Source organism: Oncorhynchus mykiss, chromosome 7 (assembly GCF_057628025.1).
Source record: "Oncorhynchus mykiss isolate SJ-2025 chromosome 7, ASM5762802v1, whole genome shotgun sequence".
Taxonomy (NCBI): Eukaryota; Metazoa; Chordata; class Actinopteri; order Salmoniformes; family Salmonidae; genus Oncorhynchus; species Oncorhynchus mykiss.
This window is the reverse complement of record NC_143028.1, coordinates 71,187,713-71,203,625: the sequence shown is the minus strand read 5'-3', so window position 1 is coordinate 71,203,625 and position 15,913 is coordinate 71,187,713. Positions and strand designations below refer to the sequence as shown.

Here is a 15,913-nt window from a genome sequence, read left to right as displayed (position 1 = left end):
ACCATATGCAACATAAATCAATGAGGGCGGTCAACATGCCACATGTTGCTCCAAAGCAACATGCATGGGAAACTCCTTCAACGAAGTTTCGTTACGAAACGTTTAGACATTTCTGACGGAAGAAATAATTGATGCTCTTGTTTCACACGATCCATAATTTTTGTAGAACCGGATGTGAGGAGGACTTTAATACTGACGCAATCCGGTACCGTACAACGAAAAAAAAAGCGAACCTTGCCCAAAATGGTGTAAAGACGTGAAACCACAACACGCCCATCTTTTAATGAACAAGTCATCTGCAGTCAACAACCTGGCTTCATCGCAGTGAAAGGCGAGAGTGGATATTGGTTTGCAAGCAAGCACTCCCATCCCACTAATTCAAAGGATTGTAGCTGACAAGCTAGCAACGCAACGCAGGTAGGAGTGGCTGGCGCAATCTTTACAGTAAGCTAGTTAAATTGCCTAGTTAGCCACGTTAAGAGCTTGCAGGGAAATCAAATAATACATAGCTAGCAAACAAAATATGTTACACGATAGCAAATGCAACCAGCTGTTAGCTAACGTACTGTTAAATAATATTTTTGAATGCCTGCTAGTTCATTTAGCTTGGCTATGTTAGCTACGGTTTGTTTTCTGTTTGGCATTAAATAACAAGCTAGCTACCGTCTTGTGGTCATCGTTAAATATGTAACTAACTAGCTGTCATCCCACAATCGAGTTGCCACTTTGAGAGTTTGTTCCGTCGTGATATGAGATTAGCTCACGCTAACCTTAGCCATTTAGCTACTCTGTCTCAGTAATTGACTAACTACCTAACGTAACTTACCTAACGTTACCAAACAGGCCTACAGATAACCGTTAGATATCTGGCTATGTATATAATTAGGGTATCACTGTAATTGGGATATCAACATAATGATTTAGGTAGCTAACTAGAATATCAGTTCACTACTAGCAAGAGTACTTGGCTAACTAGCTTCGAGGTGTGTCAATGCCTAAGTAGTTGTCAATGGCTGCCCTCAATGCCAGTCTACTAGCTAGATTCTTACTGAACAAAAACAAACCAATAGGCAACAATTTAACAGATTTACAGTTCATATAAGGAAATCGGTCAATTTAAATAAATATATTATGCCCTAATCTATGGATTTCACATAACTGGGAATAGATACCTTTCAAAGAAAGTAGGGGCGTGGATCAGGATCTGTCGGTATCTGGTGTGACTATTTGCCTCAAGCAGCGCAACACATCTCCTTCGCATGGAGTTGATCAGGCTGTTGATTGTGGCCTGTGGAATGTTGTCCCACTCTTCAATGGCTGTGTGAAGTTGCTGGATATTGGCAGGAACTGGAACACGCTGTCATACATGTTGATCCAGAGCATCCCAAACATGCTCAATGGAGGACATGTCTGGGGAGTATGCAGGCCATGCCACATGGGGCTGTGCATTTATCATGGTGGAGGATGAATGGCCATCACGGTATCTCTGTGCATTCAAATTGCCATTGATACAATGCAATCCTATATCGTAACCCCACCGCCACCATGAGGCACTCTGTTCACAACATTGACATCAGCAAACTGCTCTCCCACAGTTGAAACTGGGTTTCACCCATGAAGAGCACACTTCTCCAGTGTGCTAGTGGCCATCGAAGGTGAGCATTTGTCCACTGAAGTCAGTTCAAGACCCTGGTGAGGATGATAAGCACACAGATGAGATTCCCTGAGACTGTTTCTGACAGTTTGTGCAGAAATTATTTGGTTGTGCAAACCCACAGTCTCCTCAGCTGACTGGGTTGCTGGTTTCAGATGATCCTGCAGGTAAAGAAGCCGGATTTGGAGGTCCTGGGCTGGTGGGGTTACACGTGGTCTGCGGTTGTGAGGACGGTTGGACGTACTGCCAAATTCTCTAAAATAACGTTTGAGGTGGCTTATGGTAGAGAAATTAACATAACATTCTCTGGCAACAGCTCTGGTGGACATTCCTGCAGTCAGCATGCCTGTAAACACATTTGTGCACAAACATTTAGAAGTTTTTTGTGCGCATGGAACATTTCTGGGATCTTTTATTTCAGCTCATGAAACATAGGACTAACACTTAACATGCTGTGTTTTATATTTGTGTTGAGTGTATTAGATTGCTAGCGTGTTCTCATAATAGTAGCTATTCTACCATAATTCATGGTGCACAGGAAAGACAGGCACTGAAAGACCCAGCTACTTGTTTCTACACAACATAACTGTTAAAGAAATATGCTACGGTGTACTGTACATATTTATTTTAATGCCGCAACATATTAAACTGACTTTAATCCAACGTGGTCCTGCTCCAGCTAACTATGGAGCCCTCCGAGCAGCAGCAGCAGACGGGCCCAGGTTCTGGCTCTCAGGAGGTCAACCCTGTGTACCTGCAGCAGCTGCGAGAGCTGGACATCCCTGAGGAGGCTGCCAAGCAAGTGGGTTAATTACTGCATACAGGTTCTCTTACATTTCCTGAGAGATGATCTGCACTATATTGTGCAAATTTCCTCTTTGATCATCTCTGTTCGCTGATGAAATATCCCTCTCTACTTACTAATGCATTCATAATGACTAAGGAGTACTGTACCTATGATTGACTTTGCTAATCCACCTAATACAGATCTATTCAAAGTCCTTATTTTGGGATATTTTCCATGTCTACCCATCCACAGGCACTCTTGCACACCCGAAACGTGTCTGCTGAGGAGGCTGCCATGTACTACTTTAACAAGCTGGAGAATGAGGTGCCCATAAGCTAGCCTTAGTTTGCACAGGTACAAGTTGGTACATTACCTCTCCTGAATCGTGTCTGAGCCCACCCTGAATGTCTCTCGTTCTCGCTTTCTCTCGTCCCCTCAGGAGGAAGGAGACGATGACCTCATGTTCAAGATGGTGTTTGTGGTGAACATGGACCTGGCCATGGGTGTGGGAAAGGTCTGTGTAAAGCATGAAACACCGTCTGACTGCAGATAGCTACTTATCACAGTGGGAGGCCGTTCCTTCTCTTGCTAGAACAAAAGCGGTACCTGCTGTGTGCCGACCTAGTAGCGACGAACTTAGCGCTTCTACTTCGCAATGCTCGTCAGTGGCCAACAACTTGACTTTGAGCCATTCGGAGAGCACAATCCCCGACGTGGGGTAGCCAACTAGAGTGACAACAAAAAGGAAAAGGAGGGCATTTTTGCCTTAAATCCATGGATGAGCCAATCATACTTCATATGCAATGTAGTCTATGGGAATGGTAGCTAGTTAAGTGCACAGATGCATTGCACACAACACTAAATACTTCATCCAAGCTAGTTAACCACTGTAGCTAGTATTGACATCATTAAATCACAATTGATTAGCTAGTTTCCATGAAACAGCTGCCTATTCGTGCAGTGTCACTAGCTATGTTGTGCTAGCAATCTAAACATTTGGCTATGGGCTGGCACTGGCGATTATGGAGAGTGAATTCAATGTTTTTTGTTGTCATCTTGCTAGTTAAAATTGCTAGGTAGTTAAGTCGCTGATGACTTTAAGGTCTTTGCAACTCCTCAACGGGATCGGGAGTAAAAGGTTGAGTCATGCGTCCTCCGAAACATTACCCGCCAAATTCCACTTAATTAACACCTGCCCACTTAACCTGGAAGCTAGCCGCACCAATGTGTAGGAGGAAACACTGTTCAACTGACGACCGAGGTCTGCCTGCCGGCCCCCGGCCCGCCACAAGGAGTTGCTAAAGTGCGATGAGCCAAGTAAAGCCCGGCCAAACCCTCCCCTAAACCGAACGACGCTAGGTCAATTTTGCACCGACCTATGGGACTCCCAATCACAGCCCGGGATCAAAGCCGGGTCTGTGGTGACGCCTCTAGCAGTGCCTTAGACCGCTGCGCCACTCGGGAGGCCCCAGTGTGTCTGAGCTTTAAGAAAAAGGGTTGGAATGTGGTGTTTTGGTGTAGTTTGTGAACCAGGTCTACAAAAAAATCCCAGTTTGCCCATATTGCTAAAAAAAAGGTTTTGTGTTTAATTTCTTCTAACTGAAAGTGTTTGTTGTATAGCTGGCTGCGCAGGTGGGCCACGCAGCTGTGGGGCTCTACCAGGCCCTGCAGGAGAAGAACAGCTGGAGGGAGATGGCCTGGAAGTGGGACCATGGCGGGTAAGGACCGGACCACTTCCTCATTAGGGCATTATTTAAGACGTCATATTGCTGATCAAATTGGATCAGATTAAGACAGCCAGACGCTTTTAAAACACCATAATGATGTCTGGTAATGGCAATGCCACCATCTGGCTGTTCTACAGTATGCACAGAAGGATATCTACATGTGTGTTTGTGTGGTGTGCAGGGCGAAGAAGGTGGTGGTGCAGGGGACCAACATGGCCCACCTTTTGGAGCTGCAGGCCCTGGCCATGAGCCTTAGCCTGCCCACATACCTGGTCCAGGATGCCGGACGCACCCAGGTGAGACATGCGCCTCCATCGCGGCTACACTGCTGCACCTGCTTACAGGCACATGTGCCACAATGATGGTTCCACAGCAGCACAGGTGCACACCACCATTCCGGTTCCACGTAACTCTGTAGCACCTGCTTACAGAGACACGCACAGCCATTATTAGTATTGAGTTTGACTATCAGTAGGGCTGCCAATGCCATAGACTACACTGTTGACAATGCTGTGGTTGCCTGTTGTTCAGAAGGCATTATTTGAAGAGAACGATTTGGCAGGGCGGGCCGTGTTCGCCTAGTTTAACATGCCTTAATGACGACTGGGATTTAGGTAGGTAAGCGGTTCACACTTTGATACAAAACCATTGCAAATTGAAACTGTTAAATTACACTTGAGAGGGGCGGATGCGTTCACAAAGATTCACAAAACAAGGAAACAACTTGTTGACAAAGATTGCAACAGCCAATTAAAAATGGTCAATACTCTATGAAGGGCACCCCATTACATATTTTATAAGCTGTACATAAACACTGAATAGGTCAACTGCCGGTTGATAGATATCCGCACGTAGCTTGCATTTGTTGACATATGCCAACCTTGGAAAACATTGACTTTTTCAAACAGGTTGCAGTGCCTCTGATAATGTTTATACATAATGATTAGTTAAGGTGGTTTTACACTACCACAGAAGTTATCCTTTGATAGTTGAAGACTACAAGAATGCTTGTCTTTTTATAACCAGAATGTATTGTTTTGTGAGGCAGGATCAGGCGGGTACATACTTGCAAATTGTACAATGAGGTTGAGAAAATAATGACCGACATTACACCAGAGATTTATGTTCAGAATGTTCTGTAGATGACAAGGGGAAAAATAAACTTCCAGCATTAAATATAATAATCTGCATCAATTAAAGACGTTGACCCAAAATCCAGAAACTCAAGTGATTATTTTATTGACCCAAAATCCAGAAACTCAAGTGATTATTTTATTCTAAATGAAGTATTTTCTAAACTCTATTTTCTTAACTGCATTGTTGGTTAAGGTCTTGTACAGTGGGGCAAAAAAAGTATTTAGTCAGCCACCAATTGTGCAAGTTCTCCCACTTAAAAAGATGAGGCCTGTAATTTTCATCATAGGTACACTTCAACTATGACAGACAAAATAAGAAAATAAATCTTGAAATGGGATCCTGTTTTGTAGGATCCCATTGTAGGATTTTTTATAAATGTATTTGCAAATGATGGTTGAAAATAAGTATTTGGACAATAACAAAAGTTTCTCAATACTTTGTTATAAATGTTTTCTGTAAGTCTTCAAGGTTTTCACACACTGTTGCTGGTATTTTGGCCCATTCCTCCATGCAGATCTCCTTTAGAGCAGTGATGTTTTGGGGCTGTTGCTGGGCAACACGGACTTTCAACTCCCTCCAAAGATTTTCTATGAGGTTGAGATCTGGAGACTGGCTAGGCCACTCCATGACCTTGAAATGCTTCTTACGAAGGCACTCCTTCGTTGCCCAGGCGGTGTGTTTGGGATCATTGTCATGCTGAAAGACCCAGCCATGTTTCATCTTCAATGCCCTTTCTGATGGAAGGAGGTTTTCACTCAAAATCTCACGATACATGGCCCCATTCATTCTTTCCTTTACACGGATCAGTCGTCCTGGTCCCTTTGTAGAAAAACAGCCCCAAAGCATGATGTTTCCACCCCCATGCTTCACAGTAGGTATGGTGTTCTTTGGATGCAACTCAGCATTCTTTGTCCTCCAAACACGACGAGTTGAGGTTTTACCAAAATGTTATATTTTGGTTGTCATATGGTCAGATGAATTCTCCCAATCTTCTTCTGGATCATCCAAATGCTCTCTAGCAAACTTCAGACGGGCCTGGACATGTACTGGCTTAAGCAGGGGGACACGTCGGGCACTGCAGGATTTGAGTCTCTGGCGGTGTAGTGTGTTGCTGATAGGTATGCTTTGTTACTTTGGTCCAAGCTCTCTGCAGGTCATTCACTAGGTCCCCCCGTGTGGTTCTGGGATTTTTGCTCACCGTTCTTGTGATAATTTTGACCCCACGGGGTGAGATCTTGCGTTGAGCCCCAGATCAAGGGAGATTATTAGTGGTCTTGTATGTCTTCCATTTCCTAATAATTGCTCCCACAGTTTGTCTGTCATAGTTGAAGTGTACCTATGATGAAAATTACAGGCCTCTCATCTTTTTAAGTGGGAGAACTTGCACAATTGGTGGCTGACTAAATACTTTTTTGCCTCACTGTAAGTAAGCATTTCACGGTATTCAGAGCATGTGACAAATAAAATTAGATCTCTTCCTGGACTGCTGTACTGAAACAGCTGCAAACACGGGTCACTTGACTCGTGGCGTTGCTGGATGCAGGCCTCGCTCTGCTTCGTTGCCAGTGAATTCTTTGTACAGAAATCGGTTTTGAGTCAGGAAATGTGTACTTTTCCACCTAAAACATTTGCGATTATTTTATGGAGCCAACTGCCACAGCAGAGGAAATGAGTAACAACAGCACATCGTGGGGGAGACCCTGGACATTGTGTCACCTTGCGTTGCAGGATAGAATATCCCAAAAACATTGTGATAAATAAAAATAGGCTATATAGTGTTCTGGGCTAATGTGAAAACATAATCCCACCAACAGTCCTGATCAGGTTTATGATAAAATGTACTTTATTGAATGATCACTTATCTAGGCTACGAACTCGTTAGATAACTTTCCATTTGGCCCAGCTGGAACAGGGGTGCGTCTCCAATTAGTTTTTTTGGGGGGAAGACTGATTTTATTTTTTACAGGAGGCCGGATTTAGGGCTGCAAAATCCTGTGGTCGCGAAAGCAAACTGCTCCTATTACCCCAGAGAGCACACGTGCTGTTACCCATCTCTGCTGCTGTGGCAGTCGGCTACATTATAATTATTTCAAGTAATCGCTAATGTTTTAGTTAGTAAAGTACACATTTCCTGACTCAAAACCGTTAGTACTTTTGACAAATGGCTCTATTCGGCCCGGCCCGTAAGCTTTCAATAAAACTAATTTGTCCACACTTCACGGATTTCTGAATCATGAATACCCTGGCAACCAAGCAGAGCAAGGTCTGCATCCAGCAACGTCAGGAGTCATGTGACCTGTTTATGCAGCTGTTTCAAGTAGTGATGCACCGATATTACATTTTTGGTCGATATCCAATATTTTCCTTGCCAAAGACCCGATACCGATATATTTTTAAACATTCTAGTACAGTTAAATAGTTTAAACACACGGACGCAGCATCTCAGTGCAAGAGGCGTCACTACAGTCCCTGGTTCGAATCCAGGCTGTATCACATCCGACCGTGGGAGTCCCATAGGGCAGTGCACAATTGGCCCAGCGCCATCCATGTTTGGCCCGGGGTAGGCCGTCATTGTAAATAAGAGTTTGTTCTTAACTGACTTGCCTAGTTAAATAAAGTTTACGGACACACACACTGACCAAAAAGTTATTTTGTTGGCATTTACATATGTCCCCAGTACCAGTAAAATAATCAAAACCTATTTCTTGCACTTAGTTGCTGTGCTGTTTCGTTGTTCAGTCATTTCATTTTCAACCAGGATTGATATTGAACGCGTGTCAAAAAATATACTATTTAACACTATTTGGCGTGTCAGGACCTGAATATGACTGCACGTCACCTAATAATTTAACGGGTTCATACAGTTGTTTATGTAGTTATTACACATTGATTACACTCACTCGTATTTCATGTCACAACGATTCATCGATACATATGCTATGATGCTGGTCAAGTTGTCTCGCGCACCTACAGTGCTGTCATTTAAAAAAAGCTAGCTCATGGATGCAAACAATGTTCTTCCCCAAAAACAGCAAAACGATAATCTGTTTCAGTAGCTATATAGTTAGCTAGCTAACTATCCATAGTATGTATGTCCTGAAGCTAATAAATAGCTAGCTAACTATATAGCTAGGTGTCATCTAAAATAACCTTATTTTATAAGACCGTTCTTATTTGATTAGTGGTGGTCGAACCGTCTATGTGAAGCTATCCACAATAAGGATTAGCCACAATAGTGGACTTTGCGTTTAGCCTTCAAAATACAAGTATGGCATAATTCTACTATTTGCATTACTGTCAATGACATTTATTTTGAAGGCTAACCGCAAAGTCCACTATTGTGGCTAATCCTTATTGTGGCTAGCTTCACAACACAAAACCTTGTGTGGTCAAGCCTCGCTAGCCAGATGAAGCTAGCTGGCTGCTTATAATGTTTTGGGCAACGGGGTAAAGTAGCTGGCTAGCTATTGCTTTTCATTAAGTTCAATTTCAATTGGCAACAAGTGGCAACCTAGCTAATACTTACTCACAAGGATTCCTAAATCATTGCTAAGAATAATGTAAATGACTGCAGGTTCTACTGTTCATTGTTTTCAGGCTGGTTGTATTGGTGCTAGCTAGGTACCCCAGAAGTTGCGGTCGAACAAATGATGCTTCATTACCAACGCTGTTTGCTTGTTTACAGACTTTTTTGTACAGCTTTTACAGTGCTACTGTATCTTTTTTGACAAGCAAAGACCCACACGGCGTTCCATTGTATGCATGTCGCGAAGCTAATAGCAGTGACGCTATTACTGTGTAACTCCGGTAGGGCAACATCTGAAAAATAGCGCACGTGGTTGTGTACCGTTGCTTAACCAGTCGGCGAAAGACATCACACACGACAGAGAACGGTTGATTGTCAAGGGCAATGAATGCCATTATCTTGGCTTTAATGGGTTTGGCCTTTAAGTTGTCTTGCAGAGACTTTTTTTTTTTTTTTTTTTTTTTACTGTTTCAAATGACTGCTCGAGCCACACAGCAGACATTGTGGGCTCGTTTAAGAATGGTGTTGCATGTATAGCGCAACATTTCATTGCGTCATGTACCTACATTATATAGGTATGCACGTCAGCGTTGATAATGGTTTTGCACATCGGAGCGTTAAACTAGACATCGACCGATATTTACATTTTTAGATAATATCGGCTGATACCGATATATTGTGCTTCCCTAGTTTTAATTACAGCACTACAAGTAGAAAGGGGAAACTCCACTTAACTAGTTTCAATATAAGCAATCACTTGGGAGTTTCTGGATTTTGTGTAAACTTCTCATTTTAATAACTCAGTAATTTGCTATTAAATGTCATGCCTAGTCTTCCCTGGTTTCCCACCCACCTTTTTTTTGCGAGTGCAACCTATTGCTACCCCCCACTCCTCGTACAAGGATGCTAATCTAAATTCTATGACCTCTGGATTTTTGGCAGGTGGAAGCCGGCTCACGCACTGTCCTGGCCATCGTTGGGGAGGAGGAGATGGTGAACAATGTCACTGGAAGTCTGAAGCTGCTCTGAGGGACTAAACCAGCTGTGGAGGTGCAGGGCTGTGCAATGCCACAGAGGCAACCAGCAGAGGGCAGCATCCCCCTAACAGCAGAAGGGTCTCAGCATGCAAGCGCTACAAAGTAACAAAAAAAATGAAAAAAAGAGTAAAACAACCAGACATGACCCAACCACCAAGATGAACATTCAGCCATTTTTTTTCTGTTCCCTATCCGAGCCACTGACTGGAGAAGAGATGTGTATAGAGTTGCTCATGTCGAGAGGAAGGGACTGGTTACTCACACCGACAATGTTGAAGCCAGTTTGAACAGTTAAGCTATTTGAGGGATGGCCATTACTGTATGAGAGAATGGTATCCAATTTTTATGAAGCTGGAAGTTCATGGCATCCCATAATTCTGACTCCCAATTTTTATAATATGATTTGGTGTATTGAAATAAGAAAAAAAATCAAGGATAGAACCTAGTGTTTTGGTGTTAAATACTGTTATTGTAATTCAAGCAGCAAAATATATTAATGTAATAATTATTTTTAGATGTAGGATCTTCCTGTGAAAGTTACTGCTTATCAGTAAGGAGAGCTTTACTGACACCTTTACCATTGCGTCGGTGTGTAAACTAATGTGTATATGTATACACGTATGTATGCGACATTCTCCCCCAAAGACCCTGCCCCTTAGAAATGACAACACTACATACTGACGTCAAATGGCCATCCATTGCTTTTATGTGCATCCGTCCAGGCCATATATAATCGGTGGCATGCCATCAACATTTCGCACAATCACTGTTGGAGTTCTTATTTTATTTGTTTTGTAGTTTTTTTCCTCTGTTTTCTGTTCTTGCAAAAAAGGATAAGGTCGACTTGGCTTGCTCTGAGTTATAATTCCTGGACTTGGGGGTTTGGCGTAAAAATAAGTGTGAGGAACTCATTGTATGGGTTAAAATAAGCTGCTGTGCTTGATGCTTGCACAGGTACTCAAGCTGATTTATTAATGGTTTACACAAGTGAAATGTTGTAATTTTTAAAACTTCTTTGAGGGTAAATGTGTTATCTTTCTCTACGATATAGTCTAAAAGATGTCTAGCTATGACTTCTGCCTAATCAGTATAAATATCTAAGCTGGAGTAGCAGTTACAGGAGAACAATTAACTGCATAAAAAAAAGTATACATTCTTGCCCTTACAGATTTAAGCATTGGACAATGCTATGACATGTTTCTGTTAAAACTCATTGTTCATTACTTAAGCAAAAATGAATCGTATTTTGTGAGCATGTGATGCCATTTGGGACCGTAAATGGCTCTGAAGTCTTACTAAATATGGAATGGTCTTATTTAAATGGAACTGACATGACATGCATGTAACAGTTATGCTGAAAACATTTTTTTTCCTCTGTGTTAAAGAGACCATGCAAAACACCATGGCTGCATCCATTTTTTATTTTGTGTTTGCACTTTGATACCTTTCGGTGTTACACAACAATTTGTTCCTGTTTTAAAACCAAGGAGCCCATTAAAAATTACTTCTGACCAAGTGAAGTAATTTTTTTTATTTGAACCTATTATACTTTCATTTTTTGTAAATTACATTTCTACCCCAACCGCAATGATTTGTTTATTAATATGATTAAAACTACTGATGTTGGAAGTTCTTCCCTGCCACATTTCAGCTCTGAACCTTTGTTTCGTGGGGAGAGTTATCTTCTCTGTACAGGAATCCAACTTCCCAATAACATTCTATAGCAATCAACCTATCGGTTTATAGAGGGTGGAAAAAACTTGGAAACTAGAGTGAAATGATTTTATTAGTTGTGTAATTATTCTGATGAGCTTTTTCAGATTATAGAAATACACTTGTTAAGGTTGACGTGCGCTACAGCATCTCTCTAATGGCTGCCGCGTTCACATGTCGGATTGATCGGAGGAATGTCTTGGCCCGTTCACGTGTTCCGAGCGAACGCAATAAGAAATCCGAAATCGCGGCCAGCATGTGGGAAAGATCGTTGTCCATGAGATTATATCCAAGTTTCCTAGTTGTAATTACAAGGGCATTCATGTGCATTTTCCCTAGTAGCAAGCAATGCCGCGTTCCTGTCTTGTCGGAAACTCGAGCCCTCCATTTTAAAATGAATGTAAAATATTTACGTTGAGCTTCCAATTGATTTATTCCGGTACATCACAAGTGGAAACTCTGGATCCGACTCTTCAGCAAATCTGACATTTCGTGAGTTTCCGACATAAGGTATCAAGATCGATATCAGCAGAGCAGGGGAACCCAAATACAGCCTGTGAAAAGTACGTCAAGAATGTAGGGATGGTCTTTCATTCCATCAATTCAGCCTGAACGATGAATAACAAGGCTCTTCTAAAATGTAAATATAGATTTTCAAATTAATGTATGTTGGAACGTTCCATGCGATTGAGCAGTATTACAGAAGAGGCCAGTGGCAACTATAAAAGAGCTGGGAACTCACAGATCTATGTAGACAAAACCGAATGAATCCTTGATTTATTCAGTTCAATCTCAATTTTCATCGCGCAGAAATATACTACGTATGTCAAATAGATCAGTTCTATTTACTAAAATGTCATTTGTGTGCTTGTGGTTACGTTTGTTACCTACTGTCAAACTGCATTGGATAGAGTAGAATTTCTGAGTAAAATGAAGGTAGACATTTTAGAAACATGAACGTTCTATCTTTGCAGTCGTCTCCGCATTTTAGACCATTGCAACATAAAGTTAGCATTCATGACTTTTTCTATTCCAAATGGTTCTCTCAGGTCCATGATAAGAAATAAAGAAGCTAATCGCATGCAATCTTAATTATATTCATTAATCCTCAAACGCAGTTATTTATTTAACCGATGAAGGATAATGGAAGCGGAATCTTCATCAATGCTTTGCATATACTCGTAAACAAGGTCAAACGCGAACAGCAGAATGTAGCCTAAAATCTCTATAATCGAAAGAAAAGTACATTTATTCTGAAACCGCTATCGAATGTTGGTTGATTATAATAAAATACGATCTGATCACATACATGAAAAGCCTATTCTTCTCGCCAAAATTCCCTTATTGATAATGACGAGCCATTCGAATAGATGGAATTTTCGTGAAGTGTGTCCTTGGCTATCCCCGTTCAAGAGTGCAGTTTTGAATTCGGGCTGCAGTATGAGGGACCAGGGGTAATACGAACAACCCTGGTCAATTTCCCTGTCCAATCCCTTGCCAGATCCTACAAGAACGACACCTCATATTCCATTCATGACACTTTAGGTGGGGCTGACCTCTGTCGTATTCCCTGGTATGGGGCACTAGAGACCCCGTGTAGCTAAGGTTGGCTACTCTGTTTCGGTATGTAAACGAAGGCTTTCCCCTTTGCGTTGAAAATACATACATAAAAACATTCAAGCAATATAATCCCTCTATAAAATAATCAAATAAATCCTCGGCCTTTTCATTTAATTACTTGAGCATTTCCCCCATATTGTAGACACGGGTCCGCTTTTTGTATAAAATTCTCTCCCGAATCAATCCATTCTACCGACACTTGCGATCACTCCCGTGTGCCACAACTACACATGGCAAAATCCGAATGCGCTTCAGCAACCCTTCCTAGAAAAAAGTCACGCCCTCTTGGCATAGACAACAGCTAAATTCGGCGCCCTATTTGACCAATGGCTTGCTCGTACAGCAATGCTGTCCTTTGACAGGCACTTCATTGACCAATAATATATTGGAGGTAGGACATCAGTGCAAAACCCGCCCTAGTAATTGAGCCCCTGCTTCATTGCCCGTGAAACCCCGTGGCACCGTTGTGTGTCAGACAGTTTCGCTGGGACCCGCGATCTATGCCGGCGAAGAGGGGGATGGGCGCCACTGCGAATGTTAGGACCCGAGACAGAATCATAGCCCTGTACTACTATCACATAGAGCTGCATATACCCCTTTATAAATATCGATTGTAAATAATATACAGCACCATAATAAATGGATTAAACCACCCTGGATTCAACATATACACTCGATGGAAATACGGTGCCCAAGCAGGACAGGGAATTAAACGTTCAACCTTTACGTGGGGGAGATTTAGAAGTTTGTTTCCTACCCCAGAAGAGGGAGCTACCAAGGGGGGCAAAGGATAACAGGAGACTCCGAGGCCGAGTTGGAGGCCTGGTTCGATTTGATGTTGGAATACTCGAAGATCTGCAGACAACACAGGAGGATACTTAGTTCGTACTGGGTTGGAATGTCTCACTAGGTGAGTGGTTTAGTCATGTTAAATGTGTATTATAGGTTGATTTACTTGTGTATTTTCAACGTTTTAGTTGAAACACATTGGATTGCTTGCTGTCTTTCACTATCATAACGTCATCACAAATTATGTGCTAACTAAACCTGTTAACTTATCAAATGCAACTGTTCACGTTGTTAATCCTTCTTTTGCTAATATTCCTGTTATTGTCTCATGTCGCAAAGCAGTTGATGTATGCAATGGTTGTCCTTGGTTTTGGCCATGTAACTTAGCTAGCCACATCCATTGCAATTATTTGGCCATGTAACTAGGCTAGCCAACGTTTACCTGATTATAAACTATGTTCATTCCTGTTATGATCACTTGAAACATTGTATTCTTAGTTATACATTTATGATTTTTCGTGAGTTTGACTTTACTAACTCAGCAATGAACGCATTGTATTCATTAACACCATTTCCAATGTACCTACGGTTTCAACTTGTAATAATAACGTTAGTTGGTTCCCACGATGGCTGAACAGCTGAATAACATCACCTTTCTTGATCTCACTAAATTGATTATTGCCTTGTTTTAGCTTTACTATTATATATAGTTATTTTAACTAATGTAAGTATTATTATTAGTTATATTACATTTTCTCTTGAAGTGACTGGCCACGTAGTGATTGGTTTTATACTACATTAGAATAAACCACACTTCAAGAGGACATTCTTCTTATTGCCCGTGGTCTGGTGCTTATTAGTTAGCCAACTAAGATTGGCAAAATAGGTTGCTTACAAGCTGCTTGACTAACTGATCGCGTAGATGGCTGCGTGTGGATTGGAATCATCGGCTTGATACGTTGCTTTTCTTGGCAGCTGTCTATATATTTATTAGTAGCTTTGGAGAAAAAATAGAGGTAAATGTGCCTAAGGTAGATAACTACATAGTTGACCAGAATAGTAAGGCTTTTGGGACATTTTCCAGTTGTTTGTGTCCACACTTGATTCACAGTATTTCGTTCTGTCCGAGTTATGACATGGTGCATATTTTTACAGCTTTGCATTCATTGATTCAGGCTATCCCCCTTTTGGGTTATGTATTCACAGTTAGCCAATACTGTACTGTACTATTCTATTGTTAGGTTAACACTAGATGCGTTTGAGTTCATGGCGTGTGAAGTGTTTATTTGTTTTGTGTTAAAATATATATATATGCGCGCTACGTAAGATTGGGCCACTTAACATTTTTACTTTATGGATTAAAGCTAATAGAAAGCCATATCTAGAGTAGTGACTTATTTTTCTAATTTACCAACCACCAACGTCTGTGGCGGATAAGAGAAATGGGTGGTATTTGAGTGGAGCTCGCGTTTCCTTTGGACCGAAAATTGTAGCTAGAGAATGGAATGGCTGTAGACTCGGATATCGAGCTTTCAGCTTTGCTAAATTTGATTTTACACTGTTGTTTTGGCCTGTTTAACCGTCCGTCTATGTTGGACAATGAATACATTGGTAATGACCGATATGAGGAATTCGAGGGACAATTGCTTCACTTAGTTGCCACCAATGTAGACTAATTAGTCTTTACAATCTTTCAAGAGACTTGATTTGGACAAGCCCGCCCAGTTTATTTTTAGATCTAACCGGATGAAGCTATCTTGTTGACGTAGTTGTTCTGCATAGTATGCTGACTGATCTTATGTCATTTTGTGTATTGGCTGGCAGCTGTTGGAATGTTTCACTAATGCGTTGTTATAATATAAAAGGGCCACTGCTTGTGGGGTAGCCGCTTAATCGTATTCGTGTTGAGCTCCCAGACCGAGA

General features: G+C 41.6%; 2 protein-coding genes across 6 annotated transcripts in view; both read left to right on the top strand.

Annotated features, from left to right (window-relative positions):
• Window positions 1-127: 127 nt before the first annotated feature.
• LOC149982663 (putative peptidyl-tRNA hydrolase 2) lies at window positions 128-11,508 on the top strand. Of its 2 annotated transcripts, none has more exons than XM_021610626.3 (7): window positions 128-417; window positions 2,334-2,456; window positions 2,694-2,765; window positions 2,881-2,955; window positions 4,062-4,159; window positions 4,350-4,464; window positions 9,774-11,508. In XM_021610626.3, exons 2-7 carry the CDS (start codon window positions 2,340-2,342, stop codon window positions 9,858-9,860), a joined length of 564 nt encoding a protein of 187 aa, XP_021466301.1. In that variant the 5' UTR covers window positions 128-417; window positions 2,334-2,339; the 3' UTR covers window positions 9,861-11,508. The 2 variants fall into 2 exon arrangements, with proteins under 2 accessions (XP_021466301.1, XP_021466302.1); XM_021610627.3 differs by having other exon boundaries at window positions 188-444.
• Window positions 11,509-11,724: 216 nt separating this feature from the next.
• Window positions 11,725-15,913, top strand: part of LOC110528515 (histone-lysine N-methyltransferase SETD5) — a 42,122-nt gene continuing 37,933 nt past the window's right edge. For all 4 annotated transcript variants that reach the window (XM_090241879.1, XM_021610624.3, XM_021610625.3 and 1 more), the window contains exon 1: window positions 11,725-14,111. The gene's annotated coding sequence lies outside the window, so the exon portion shown is untranslated. The remainder of the gene's footprint in view (window positions 14,112-15,913) is intronic.

Bases quoted from the DNA above. Each gene is read 5' to 3' on its own strand.
- LOC149982663 (XM_021610626.3), top strand. From the start codon at position 2,340: ATGGAGCCCTCCGAGCAGCAGCAGCAGACGGGCCCAGGTTCTGGCTCT. The intron at 2,766-2,880 runs GTGCCCATAAGC...TCGTCCCCTCAG, and splicing joins TTAACAAGCTGGAGAATGAG to GAGGAAGGAGACGATGACCT. The intron at 2,956-4,061 runs GTCTGTGTAAAG...TTTGTTGTATAG, and splicing joins TGGCCATGGGTGTGGGAAAG to CTGGCTGCGCAGGTGGGCCA.